Raw genomic sequence first — 14,564 nt, forward strand, 5'->3', positions numbered from 1 at the left:
TTGGCTGCATTTGATGTGTTGATGTTTCAAAGTGTTGCTGCATTGGAATTTTGCTCTTTTTACTTAAGGCATAGAGGCCATGTGTTATACTTGGCAGCCTAAAGAGTTTCTTTAATGCCTTTGGCCAGGGCCCAGTTTTAAATTTACTGGCACTATTTCTTGCTCTAATTTTATATTGCATTTCAGAATCTTTGTTAATAGAGTGGCAGAGTATCTTTGCCATCAGTGGCTAGAATTTCTTTTGATGTTCTTCTTGGAGTATTTATTGCTTTGGTAGAGAATCTGTCTTAAGAAAGTGGTTTTGGGACCGGGTGCAGTGGCTCATGCTTGTAATCCCAGCACTTTGGGAGGCCGAGGCAGGCCGATCACTTGAGTCCAGGAGTTCGAGACCAGCCTAGGCAACATGGTGAAACCCTGTCTCTACAAAAAATACAAAAATTAGCTGGGTGTGGTGGTATGTATTTGTATTCTCAGCTATTCAGGAGGCTGAGGTGGAAAGGATCACTTGAGCCGGGGAGGTTCAGGTTGCAGTGAGCTGTGATTGCACCTCCGGCCTGGGCAACAGAGCAAGACCCTGTCTCAATAAATAAATAAATAAATAGGCTGGGCGCTGTGGCTCATGCCTGTAATTCCAGCACTTTGGGAGGCTGAGATGGGTGGATCACCTAAGGTCACGAGTTTGAGACCAGCCTGGTCAACATGGTGAAACCCCATCTCTACTAAAAACAAAATTAGCTGGGCGTGGTGGCGTGTGCCTGTAATCCCAGCTAGTTGGGAGGCTGAGGCAGGAGAATCGCTTGAACCCAGGAGGCAGAGGTTGCAGTGAGCTGAGATCGTGCCACTGCACTCCAGCCTGGGTGACAAGAAGAAAACTCCATCTCAAAAAATAAAATCGCCTGGCGTGGTGGCTCACACCTGTAATCCCAGCTACTTGGGAGGCCGAGGCAGGAGAATTGCTTGAACCCGGGAGGCGGAGGTTGCAGTGAGCCAAGATCATGCCATTGCACTCCAGCTCGGGCCACAAGAACGAAACTCCATCTCAAAAATAGAATAGAATATAGAATATAGAATATAGAATAGAATAGAATAGAGTGATTTTGAGTAAAAGTATACCCTGTTTTTCTTTTATAACTTTCTTTTATATGTGGGATGATTCATAACTGACTTGAATACTAAGTTTTTTTTTTATTATTGCTGTTAGACTTCTCCAAATACATTTCTTTTTCTTTTTCCAGGTTTTAATGGTACGGTTTGCATCATTATTTGATGCAAAGGAACGTACTGTCACCTTTTTAAGTGGAAAGAAATATAGTGTGGATGATTTACACTCAATGGGAGCAGGGGATCTGTTAAACTCTATGTTTGAATTTAGTGAGAAGCTAAATGCCCTCCAACTTAGTGATGAAGAGATGAGTTTGTTTACAGCTGTTGTCCTGGTATCTGCAGGTAAGCAAGCTGGTTCACAGTTGTGCCACACCTAGCATATAGTGACCAACTGGGGAGAAGATGGCAGTTAACAGGGTTCCAGAAAGTTACATAGAGGGAATAAGGCCTTAAGGAAGATGCTAAATTGTATGACCCTGTTATTTTTGTGTAACTAATTTTTTCGTTATAACAATATATGTCAAAGTACTATAGGAATAAAGTAATACTTACATCTAGGCCTTGTGTTTACCACTGTTAGTCTTTAGCTTTTTGTTCATAATTTTTCTATGAGTCTAAATCTTTATTTCATGAATTTGTTAGAACATTGTGTATCTCCAGGTAGGTAGTTGTAATATGAATTTCAGTTTCCATTCAAATACAATGTGGGTTACTTGAAAACATTAAAAGTATCAAGAGGTATTAGTATGGTTTGTTGCAGAGAAATGTGAATTAGTTGTAGGCTTTAGTCTAGTTCTGCCATTGAATTATGTGGGTAACTTGGGTAAGTAACTTTACTCTTTTGGGTCTTGGATTCCTTCCTCATCCTGTCAAAGGAAGGGGTTGTACCATGTGAGCCTAGTGTGGTGTCTGGCATAGAAGAGCTACTCAGTCACTGTTTGAATGAGTGAGCAAGATTTTTGAGTTTTTAATGTTTATTTATATGAGTCATTTATGATGTTTCCCAATGCCCCTGCCATCTTGCATTAATATTACAGTTATTTCTGACAGTACCCATTAAGGCAGAGATTGTTACTCCCAATAACAAATGGAAATTGAGGTACTTTCCTTGGTATGTCTAAGTAAGTGCCAGCTATTTTTTAGGCATCATTTTATTTTATAGCATTTGGGAATTTTTTAGTATTTGGTTATGACTTTGTTTCCCATTTGCTTCCTACTGTGTAAAGGGCACTGTGCTAGGCATTGTGAGAGTTATAAGTTACGGCCTCTGATTATGTAGCTAAACCATAAATTAGTAGCTCTTGAAAGAGAACAAGTTCTTGGCCAGGCGCCAGGGGTGCACGCCTGTAATCCCAGCACTTTGGGAGGCTGAGGTGGGTGGATCACCTGAGGTCAGGAATTTGAGACCAGCCTGGCCAACATGGTGAAACCCCCTTCTCTACTAAAAATACAAAAATTAGCCGGGCATGGTGGCACGTGCCTGTAGTCCCAGCTACTCAGGAGGCTGAAGCAGGAGAATTGCTTGAACCTGGGAGGCAGAGGTGGCCGTGAGCCGAGATCACACCAGCTTGCATTCCAGCTTGGGTGACAGAGCGAGACTCCGTGTTAAAAAAAAAAAAAAAAAAAAAAAAAAGTTATTTGTGTAATTTTAAGGACCTGTACCTCAGTGGAATAAAGACATGCCATTTGGTAACATAATTTGGCTACCTTTTCTGACCAGCTCTACCTGGATAACTAAAAATGTGTATATGACGTGGGAGTAGTATGAAAGGAATATGTCAATAAGGGATATCTGTTTTATAGCTAATTTATAATGCCTCTTGCATTTTACCTATCATTTGCAGAATCTCTTGATAAGTAATTAGTATTGGTTTGAGTTGACATCAGATTAATCGATTATTTTGAAACCACAGATAATCAATACTTGTTAAATTATTTACCTGATGAATATACCTTACCTATTAGGTGCCCAGGGGGAGACAAAAAGCTTTAAGGCACAAGCTTGCTAAGTGTTTTCATTCTTTTTGGAGAGACGAAACTACACAAAGAGCTTTATGCTACTAAACCGTGTAGTTCTCTGTCTGAGGTAAGCTGGAGTTGTAGAAAGGAAGGTGAAATCATCTTGGAAGCCTCTGTGGGGAAAGATAGAAGTGGAGCTGGAATTTGAAGGTTGAATTATTAAGCTTTCCCAATGAAGAAGAGATGGAAAGGCATGGGAGAGTACGAGTTAGGGCCGGGGAAGGGTCAGGTGGCCAAAGCCTGGAGTGTACATCAAGGAGGAAGGGGGACAAAAGCCTTCAGAGTTAGGGGAGCACCAGGTTATGGACTAACAGCTATGAGAACTAAGCGGGGAGGTTTTAACCAAAATATGGGGCAGAAGAAAGTCTGTGTACCTTCTTAAGTAGGAGAGTGATCTGGTTGAACAAAGTGATGTTTAACATTAATTCTGCTTTTTTATTGTGGTGGGCGGATTAGGTAGGTAAGTCATTAGTGCTAGAGAGTTAGGTTGAGAAGCTTTTGAAATGACATCAGGTGTGAGGCAGTGGGGTGAACTCTTCTAAAATAAATTAAGGCAGGTGAGATGAAGTAGAAGGGCCAACTTCCCAGAGGTAGTTCAGAGGAAGAAATGATGGCAAAGGGGTAGAGGGAAACTCTGTATGCCAGGAACGAATCTTGTTATTTCAGGATAGGAACATGATTTTTAGTTTGATTTAATCTGTTTTTGAAAAAGCCTTTTTTCTGATTATAAATTTAATATGGGTTCTTTGAAAATGTAGAAAATATTAAAATGGAAAAAAAAAGGTTATAATATCACTACCAGAAAAGATCACTACTAATATTGGGGATCTTTATCCATTTACCTATCCATCTATCCATTCGCCTATCCATCTATCCATTTACCTGTTTGTTTATGTAGGATATATTTTAAAAATGGAAAATTAAGTGTGAAAGACTGATTGTAAAAGAATACAGTGCATTCTCATTTTTGTTATGTCACTGTATGAACATATACAAGTACACATATATGAAGTTTCATGTCAAATTTTAATCCTTACCACTTAAAAATTACTAGCTGTTTTTTTTTTGTTGTTGTTGTTTGTTTTTTTATTTTTATTTTTGGAGATGGAGTTTCTCTCTTGCTGCCCAGGCTGGAGTGCAATGGCATGATCTCTGTTCACCGCAACCTCCCTCTCCTAGGTTCAAGCAATTCTCCTGCCTCAGCCTCCTGAGTAGCTGGGATTACAGGCATGCACTACCACACCCAACTAATTTTGTATTTTCAGTAGACAGGGGGTTTCTCCATGTTGGTCAGGCTGGTCTCGAACTCCCAACCTCAGGTGATCCGCCCGCCTCGGCCTCCCAAAGTGCTGGGATTACAGGCATGAGCCACCGCGCCCAGCCAAACAGCAGCATAAATTACTAGCTGTTTTTAAAGCAGTATCTAGGCAGGAAAATAAAATTCAAACGCTACAGAAGAGTTTAAAATGAAAAGTCTCTGCTTTTTTCCTCTTTCCTCCACCCCAGCCTTATTCCTCAGAAAACTGGATTTCTTAACACCCTTCTTTTTAATTTTCTGGTTGTTGACCACCCAACTCTGAATATAATGCTTACATCTCTATACCTTTTTTTTTTTTTTTTTTTTTTTTTGAGACAGAGTCTTACTCTGTCACCCAGGCTGGAGTGCAGTGATCTCAGCTCACTGCAACCTCTGCCTCCCAAGTAGCTGGGATTACAGGTGCCCAACACCATCCTCAGCTAATTTTTGTATTTTTAGTAGAGACAGGGTTTCGTCATGTTGGCCGGGCTGGTCTTGAACTCCTGACCTTAGGTGATCCACCCTCCTCGGCCTCCCAAAGTGTTGGGATTATAGGCATGAGCCACCGTGCCCAGCCTATACCTCTTTTTATTTAGTGAGTATAACTTATAAATAAAAGTATCCTTCCTTTTCCCTCTCAGGGTTTTTTTATGTTTTATTTTTTAATTTACTTTAACAGTTTTGTTGGTAATTTTAATATACTCACATTTTTTGACCTTTGCTTATACATAATGTCTTTTGGATAGTTTAGATAGAATCTCTTAATTGTTCAAAGACACAGTTTTTTCTTTGTACTCTGACTTTGCTGTAACATTCCTTTTATGTAGTCAATTAAAACATTTATATCTTGTTCTATCACTGTTATGATTTGATCAGTTGATTCCCAAAGTTGAAAAGTTGAAAGTCAGCATTTATGGTATTATGATTATGTAAATAGTACTTACAGTGTTCACACAGTGAGGTTGAAATGGTAAAGAATAATGGAAACCTCTTCTCCAAACCTCTGCACCTTGAAGGGTGATGTTCCTTGTATCAGGGAACAAATGGATAGTTTATTTCAGTTCTCTATTAATTGTTTAGAATTAAGTAACATAGTTTGCTTTATCTTTAAAATAGCTTTTTCTTCTTGGAAATGTATAGTGGTCTTCTTTTGTTGTTTTTGGGTTGTCAGAAGAAATGGTAGTTAATTTCTATGTCTCATTATATTATTTTATCCTCACAGTAGATCCCTGTGAGCTGGGACATGTTATTCACAGTTATACAGACAAGGGATTTGAGGAACAGAGGGATTAAGTAATTTACCCAATGTCCATTTTTAATTACTGGCTAAGCAAGTATTTGAACTCCCATTAGTCTGGCTTCAAAGCCTTTCCATTATACTGCTTGTTAACAGAATAGCTCTAGCTGCTAAGGGGGAGAAAAATCTCAAACATGATGTTTGCCTGTAAGATTGGAAGAATCCTAGTATCGTGGAAGGGGAATTATACCTGGAAGGTAGGTTTCTTTTCAGGTTGTTTAAAGTAACAGCAGCCACTTCCAGTTGAAGATTAAGGACTGGCATGTAGGTGTGAAGTCAAGGCTCATTTACATACAGACTTTAGTTGTCTTCATAGAGATTTTTGTTGAAGGTTTGACTTTCATCCTGTAGGAAGTGAAAATAAATAGAATATTTGGTAAGGAGTACAAGCTTGGGAGTGCAATGAAGAACCAGCTAAGGAGAGAGAAGATAGAAGTGTCATAAATTAAACTCTGCAGTACTAGTGTAGCATTTAGTACACCATTTAGAAGATGAATTTCCACTTCAACATGTGTACTCTTAACATTATAGTCTCCAGAAGATTGTTTACCATCCAACCAGGTTTGTACCTTAGGTTCTTTGGCCTTGAAATCTTAAAAACCATGGTTTTAGAAATGGAGACTTTAGAAAAATTTAATACAATCTATGGTTTTAGATATAGGCATCCATTTCCCTGAAGTTCTGAGTTGTATAACAAAGCATAGGTCATCTAAACACAAAATAGCCACTGAAAGACCAACAACTTCAAACATTTTTAAATTTTTTGTGTGACTTCCTACACCTGTCCAACCAACTACTACGAATACTAGTTCCCACTCAGGTATCTTCCCCACTTATCAGTTGTTTCTTTCTTTGCCCACCTAGATTATTTTGTTTGTGGGGATTACTGTCATTCTTTCTCAGTTTTCGGTATTATAAATTACTAATCATATGATTGAAACCAGAGTCATGCGTCGCTTAATGACGTAAATATGTTCTGAGAAATGCATTGTTAGGCAATTTTGTCATTGTGTGAACATCATAGAGTGTACTTACATAAACCTAGATGGTATATCCTACTACACACCTAGGTTTTATGGTATAGCCTATTGTTACTAGGGTACAAACCTGTACACCATGTTACTGTGCTGAGTACTGTAGGCAGTTTGTAACACAATAAGTATTTGTGTATCTAAACATATCTAAACAAAGAAAAGGTACAGTAACAATAGATATGAAAGATAAAAGCTGGTATACTTGTGTAGGGCATTTACCATGAATGCAGCGTACAGGACTGGAAGTTGCTGTGGGTGAATGAGTGAGTGCATCGTGAGGGCATGTGAAGGCCTGGGATATTACTGTATATGACTGTAGACTTAATCACTGAACACCTACGGTACACTAAATTTATTAAAATTTTTTTTCTTCCATAATAAATTAAACTTAGCTTGCTCTGTTTTACTTTATAAACTTAAATTTTTAAAAGCTTTTTGAGTCTTATAGTAACACTTAGCTTAAAACAACACATTGTACAGCTATACAAAAATATTTTCTTTATATCCTTATTCTATAAGCTTTTTTCTATTTATAATTTATTTATTTACTTCTTAAACTTTATTGTTAAAAACTGTGACAGACACATACATTAGCTTAGGCCTACACAGGCTCATCATCATCAATATCACTGTCTTCCACCTCCACATTTTGTTCTACTGGAAGGTCTTCAGGAGCAGTAACATGCATGAGCTGTCATCATCTATCACCTTCTGTATTTCTATGATAACAATGCATTCTTCAGGAATATCTCCTGAAGGACCTGCCTGAGGCTGCTTTACAGTTATCTTTTTTTTTTTTTTTTTTTTTAAGTAGAAGGGACGAGCGAGGTGGCTCATGCCTGTAATCCCAGCACTTGGTGAGGCCCAGGCTGGTGGATCATTTGAGGTCAGGAGTTCTCAAAAAATGAAGTAGAAGGACTATACTGTAAAATAATGATAAAAAGTATAGTATAGTAAATACTTAAATCAGTAATATAGTTGTTTACTATTATTAAGTGTAATAGGTTTGCTTACCCCAGCATCACTATAAACGTGTTAGTTATGTGTTGTGCTATGATGTTACGACAACAAAAGCTGCAACGTCACTGGGTGATAGGAATTTTTCAGCAACATTATAATATTATGGGACCACCCTTTTATATGTGGTCTGCCATTAACTGAAACATTGTTATGTGGCACATGACTATTTTCCTTTGTCAGAACGTAAGCTCCTTAAAGGCATTCTTGTTTTGTTCACCGCTGATTTCCAAGCACCTTAGAACAGTAACCAGTACATATGTTTAATAAATGTTTGGCAAACGATTTCATCAAGTGAAATAATGTTTTTTTAAAAAAACCATTACTTGAATATCAAAGGCAAGAGGGACTCTTCAAATCATTACTGAAGGCTTTATTTTTATGAAGATAATTTATGATTGACCAAAGTTAAATGTCAAGAGAAAGAGGTCTCTGCCAGTAGTTTTGTCTGAAAAATTGTGACCCTCCCCCTACCCCCACAAACCAATATCCAATTTTTTTTTTTTTTTTTTTTTTTTTTGAGACAGGCTCCCACTCTGTCACCCAGGCTGGAGTGCAGGGGCATGATCTCGACTCACTGCAACCTCCATCCCCTGGGTTCAAGTGATTCTTGTGCCTCAGCCTTCCAAGTAGCTGGGATTACAGATGCCAATCACCATGCCCGGCTAAATTTTGTATTTTTAGTAGAGACGAGGTTTCACCATGTTGGCCAGGCTGGTTTCAAACTCCTGATCTCAGGTGATCTACCTGCCTTGGCCTCCCAAAGTGCTGAGATTACAGGAATGAGCCACCACGTCCTGCCCAACATTCTTTTTATTTTTTGAGCAGCATCTCGCTCTGTCACCCAGACTGGAGTGCAGTGGAATGATCGTGGATCGCTGCAGCCTTGACCTGGGTTTAAGTGATCCTCCCACCTTAGCCACCCAAGTAGCTGGGACTACTGGCATGTGTCACCATGCCCATTCAATTAAATTTTTTTTTTTTTTTTTGTAAAGACAAAGACTCACTATGTTGCTCAGGCTGGTCTCAAACTCCTAAGCTCAAGCAATCCTCCTGCCTCGGCCTTCCAAAGTGCTGGAATTCCAGGTGTGAGCCACCATGCCTGGCCTTTTTTTCCAAATAAGAATTAGCATATAGTTGTAATGTTCAAATTTTGTTAAATATGAGATAAACTGACCAGGTGCAGTGGCTTATGCCTGTAATCCCAGCACTTTCGGAGGCCGAGGCGGGTGGATCACAAGGTCAGGAGTTCAAGGCCAGCCTGGCCAAGATGGTGAAACTAAAAATATAAAAATGAGCCAGGTGTGGTGGTGGGTGCCTGTAATCCCAGCTGCTCAGGAGGCTGAGGCAGATAATTGCTTGAACTCGGGAGGCAGAGGTTGTAGTGAGCCGAGATCGCACCACTGCATTCCAGCCTGGGTGACAGAGTGAAACTCCATCTCAAAAAAAAAGATAAACTTACTTTTATCATTTTTCTGCATTTAGAGTTAATCAAACTTTTCTTTTTTTGCCCTTTACTATTAAATTTTAGTCCTTGTTTTAAGTGCTTTCATTGCAAATGACCTTTTTCAGCTATCACTTATAATGGGAGACCTCCCTCAATATCCTTGTAAAAAAACGAAAGGGCATGAATGGCCAGAAGTTTTGCTTCCTTGTAGAAGTTAGAAATCTTTTTCTTGTTAATTACAACCTCCCATGTGGGGGACCATTGAATATTTTTGTATACTCCTGCCTCCTGTTGTAAAGGGAAAAAAATACTCTTGCTGATGAAAACATCTATGGGTGATCTACATAGGTTTGCCTGATTTTAAGATACTTTATTGCAGGCTTATGCCAAATGACTGGTTTATTAACATATTGTATGACAAATTTAATAAACACAATATGCTAAATGAAAGTGAATGTAGGGTTACATAGCAATAAAGTTGCATAGTGTATTAGTTACCTATTACTGCATTACAAATTGTCCCAAAATTCAGGGGCTTACAAATGCAAACATTTATTTAATCTCACAGTTTTTGAGGGTTAAGATATGATATGAGAGATAGGATATGATATGTGCCTCTGACTCAGGGTTTCTTAGGAGGTTATAGTTAAGCTGTGGACAGGGCTGTGGTCTCATATGAAGGCTTGAGTAGGGAAGGATCTGCTTTCAGTTGTATGTAGTTATCGGCAAGATTCAGTTCCTTGTAAGCTGTTGGACTGAGCACCTCAGTTGCTTGCTGACTGTTGGCTAGAGCCCACTCTTAGTTCCTTGCCATGTGGGCCTCTCCACAGGGTGGCTCACAGCATGGCAGCAGCTTTTCTCAGAGTAAGTGAGCAAGAGCGTACCTAAGATGGAGGCCACAGTTTCTTGTAAGCTAATCTCAGAACGGACATCCTATCAATTCTGCCATATTTTTTTTCATTAGAAGTTAGTAAGTCTAGGTCCACTTAGTAGGAGGAGATTGCGCAAGGGTGCGAATACCAGGATGAAGGGATCATTGGAGGCCATTTTAGGGGCTGCCTACCACACATGGTGACATACAAATGGGAGTGTATTCCATATGTATTGAAAATATGTTTATATACTACATTATTTTATTTTGCTAATTAGAAGCAGTTGAAATCAGATGACATCTAATTTTAAAAAGTCAGAACCTCTATGTTCTTGTGAATAAAAATTCTTAACAGTAAAGAATTTTGATTGATCAAATGTTTTACATGATATATATGCTTTATAATATAGTAACTAGCTAACGATTTGTTACTGAGATTTTGAGAAATTTGTCAACTTTTGCCTTTATTCAGATGTATAAAACCTTGCTTTCTATTCATTAGTGACACTGATAAGCAAGAATGTTATTTATATTTAATGTTAATAATTTATCCTGTTTTTCATATTTCCTTATTCGTGATCTCTCTTAGATCGATCTGGAATAGAAAACGTCAACTCTGTGGAGGCTTTGCAGGAAACTCTGATTCGTGCACTAAGGACCTTAATAATGAAAAACCATCCAAATGAGGCCTCTATTTTTACAAAACTGCTTCTAAAGTTGCCAGATCTTCGATCTTTAAACAACATGCACTCTGAGGAGCTCTTGGCCTTTAAAGTTCACCCTTAAGGCCTTTGTTTATTTAAACATGAACTGATGGTAACTGTACATTTTGTGCTAAAATGCATATTTATATGTGTATACCATATGTGGAGATAGAAGAGACCTTTAAGACAATAAAAGATTGTAGGCTATCTCTGTAATCATGCAATAGCTGTTCGGATTGAGAACTCTTCAGCCATGATTAGACGTTGACTGCATCTCCCTGATAGACCAATCAGCTGTGTCGCACTTAAACTGGAGAAGTTACACTGAAGTATAATCACACTGAATGTTAGACTTTTTCATCTGCCAAAACCAAAAACCATTTTGATCTCCCTGTGGTATCAATATAACGCACAATCACAAGTGTATGAGGACTTAGAAATTAATCCTTTGTGGTAGGAGTTCTGTTGAATGATGGAAATCTTATTACTACCACAAGAGTATTTGATCTGGTAATTGGAGACTTCGGGATTTAGGAGATCTCCATGTCTGTATTTACTCTACCACTGCTAAAGTGTGTGGTCCTGGGTAGTTTACTTGCTTGTGGAAAATGAGAATTGATAGTGTCCCCAATGCCCCACCTCACAGAGTTACTAAAAAATGTCTGTAAAGCATATTTACCTCTTGGGAGATAGGCACTATGTAAATAAGGTAAAATTTCTGTTATTATAATTATTCATAATAATATTCTTTTCTTATTTCTAAGCCTTTCTGGGAAATCATTTCAGTCCACACCAACCATATTATTCAGGGTTCCTGCCATATGTGTGGGGTATCCTACTGATACACACGTATTCAAAGTTTATGGGTACAACAAAGACATAGTACATGTACATAATATGTATGTGAATATAGTTAAACATAAATATATTTCTTCACAATATTTTAAACTGTGAAGAACTTTATCATACAGGAAACTTAAAACAGGAGGTGTCAAAAGACCCAAATTAGGTGCATTTTACTTGTTTATGATGGCATAACCGTTGCTTTAAAATGTTTAGACAGTAGAATATTGAATTTATGCTCTATTTTTGTTTATTTAAGCAACACTTAATGTAAAAGTGCAACAGGCAATTGAATCCAAATTTCAACAACAACAAAAAAACGTATTTTAGAGTTCATCTTTGGCAAAATCTTTGGTTCAGGGTACTAGTTGTTTAAAAGTTGATTCATATTCTTACCTTGTGCTGAAAAAGGTTGCATTGCTGCCCCGTATACACATGCTGCAGCTTGATGTTAAAGAATTTTTATTCTTTCTGAAGAACTAATTAATGTTTAAAGCAACTGTTTAATATGATGGCATGTGTGCGTGTGCGTGCGTGTGTATGTTCTGAGTCCACTTCTTTTTTCCTAAATAACACTACAGGGATTTTGTCATATTAGATTTAATTTATAATTTGAAAAATCATCTAGTGTGTGACCTACAGGCTTAGAAATGGTATAGTCAAAGACATTTTATCCACATTTCTAATAGTGGACTTGATTAAATAGATAAGATCAGCATCTGTTTATGGTAGTAGGAGAAATAGCCAAAGTTGAGGATTTTATGTATGTTTTCCTGTTTACCTGGAAAATAGCAATTAATTGGATTTTTTGGTAAAGATTGCCTTCTGTATAATGTTTGGATTATATAAAATTGCAAAAATGATAACAGCCCACTTTACTGTACTAAGCCTGTTACTTTCATGACGTGTGAGCAGAATGCCTTATTTTGTAATCTTGTTTAACTTGTTGCTACTGGGACTTGATTTACTGTGGCACTAGTTGAGTAAGTTAAAAAAAGTTAAACCCTCTCATTATTAAAGAGGAAAGGCGATGGTGATGTCTGTAATACAATATAAACCATAATTGTGATTTACCTTAAGTAGGTATAACTCTTATGGGATATACAGTATAGTTTTTGTGAATCTTTACATGATAGCATTATCTTTTTATAATTTTTTTTCCTAAGATAAACAAATGCATAGTTTTCTTCTATGGGTGATAGAAACAGCTTTTTGAAGTAATGAAAACCTCAAAAGATCATGTTGATTCTTAATTTTTGCCTTTTGCATAAGCCTGTTTATAACATGTATCTTTAAAACAATTAAGTCTTTAGGAATGTGTAACCAGAACTATGTTAGTATTGCTTATAAAACTTTAGTTAGGTTCAATATATACATATATACATCTCTATATAGGTATATAGATTTGCATTTTGTCTTGTAAAATTTTATTTGAATAAATTCTTCCTGTAGGTAATGGGAAACAAAATTAATAGTTCATATGTCACTCATAGCATTTCTATATTTGAAAGTAGCCCAATATAAAACTTTCGATTCTAAAATTAAACCAGCAGCCTATTACAAGCACATTCTTTGATTGAGTCATTGGTTATAAACTTACTAAATGCAGAGAAAGCAGCCAATTTAGGAAACTTCTGAGTTGGTGGGACACTGTTGATTAATAATGTACTGTATGAATTAAGTGATGCTTTAACTTTGATTTTACATTTTAAAGTTAAAATGTGGGCATTATGTCAGCAAACTTAAGGGCATTATGTCAGCAAGCTAAAACATTTTTTTTCCTGTGCTTTTAATGTATCTCTTTACATGATCTGAGAGAGGATTCAAGTTGATAGAAATAGCTGAGGGGAAAAGGGGGAACATCTTGGGATGAAGCTTGTCCTTATGGTGATGGTTTAATTACAGATTAAAAAATTAGAAGGAAATTTCAGTGGATTAAGTGTATAGCTTTCATATCTACATTTCAAGAAATTACCATTGTAACTTGATAAGAGATGATTTATTTTATGTAAACATCTTTGCAAAGCAAGGTGTAGCAGCTCAGCTAGATTTATTACTGTGCACGAAAGTAAATACCTATCTCAATTATTCTTTTTCTTTTCCAATATAAAGTTTGCTGAATGTACAAGAAGAGTTTATCACTTAGGATATAGAATTTTTTTAGGGGTTGGGGGAGGGGATCTGTTAGGAAACTGTTACCTATAAACAAAGATTGACTGGATTCGATCCAAAAGATAAAACTTGAAGCTATTCTGGAACTAACATGGAAAAATGAAATGGCTATTGTTTAAAAAAAAGATAGAAATACATTGTTGATGGGATATGAGTTAAGTTTATTTTCTACAAACTGTAATTGATGAGGACATGGATAATAACTTCATGTTTCTGAGAAGTAATCTGTATGTGGGGGGAGGGGATAATAAATATTTCTAACCAACTGTGGTGTTTGGTGTCTAATCTACCTTGCCTTTTTTGTAAAACTAATAATTTAACTCACTACAAGTATCTTTCCCCTGAGCATAGCAGGATCTTTTATGTAAATCTCTGATTCAGCATGGGGAAATGTGTGTATATGTATATATGTGTGTGTGTATATACACACATATATATGTATATGTATATATATGTATGTGTATATATATATACACACACACACACGCACACACACAGGGCTTAAAAAAAGATTTTAGAGTTGAGATGCTGGCAAGGACTGTTGCTATTTTCTATAATGCCAACTGAGTAATGGTTCGTTGTGTCTAATAAGGTAGTCTTTCTAGGTAGGAGATGTGAGAGAGGAATGGGGTACTTGATATAACCAGAAATCACCCTTGGCCATGAATGGAGTGCACCTCAGCAAGACTACTAGCCTCTTTTTCTTTTCCTATCAGTTGTTCCCATGTTGGCAAAATTAAGATAGCTACTTAAATCTGC

The 14,564-nt window shown here is 37.2% G+C and overlaps 1 protein-coding gene across 1 annotated transcript in view; it reads left to right on the forward strand.

The window, feature by feature from the left end:
* NR1D2 (nuclear receptor subfamily 1 group D member 2) overlaps positions 1-14,070 on the forward strand; it is a 35,030-nt gene extending 20,960 nt beyond the window's left edge. Inside the window, exons 7-8 of the mRNA XM_034955973.3 lie at positions 1,236-1,446; positions 10,676-14,070. Of these exons, the coding sequence (XP_034811864.1) occupies positions 1,236-1,446; positions 10,676-10,872 (408 nt within the window). The 3' untranslated portion in view covers positions 10,873-14,070. The remainder of the gene's footprint in view (positions 1-1,235; positions 1,447-10,675) is intronic.
* Positions 14,071-14,564: the final 494 nt, after the last annotated feature.

The sequence above is a fragment of the Pan paniscus genome, chromosome 2 (assembly GCF_029289425.2).
Source record: "Pan paniscus chromosome 2, NHGRI_mPanPan1-v2.0_pri, whole genome shotgun sequence".
Lineage (NCBI taxonomy): Eukaryota > Metazoa > Chordata > Mammalia > Primates > Hominidae > Pan > Pan paniscus.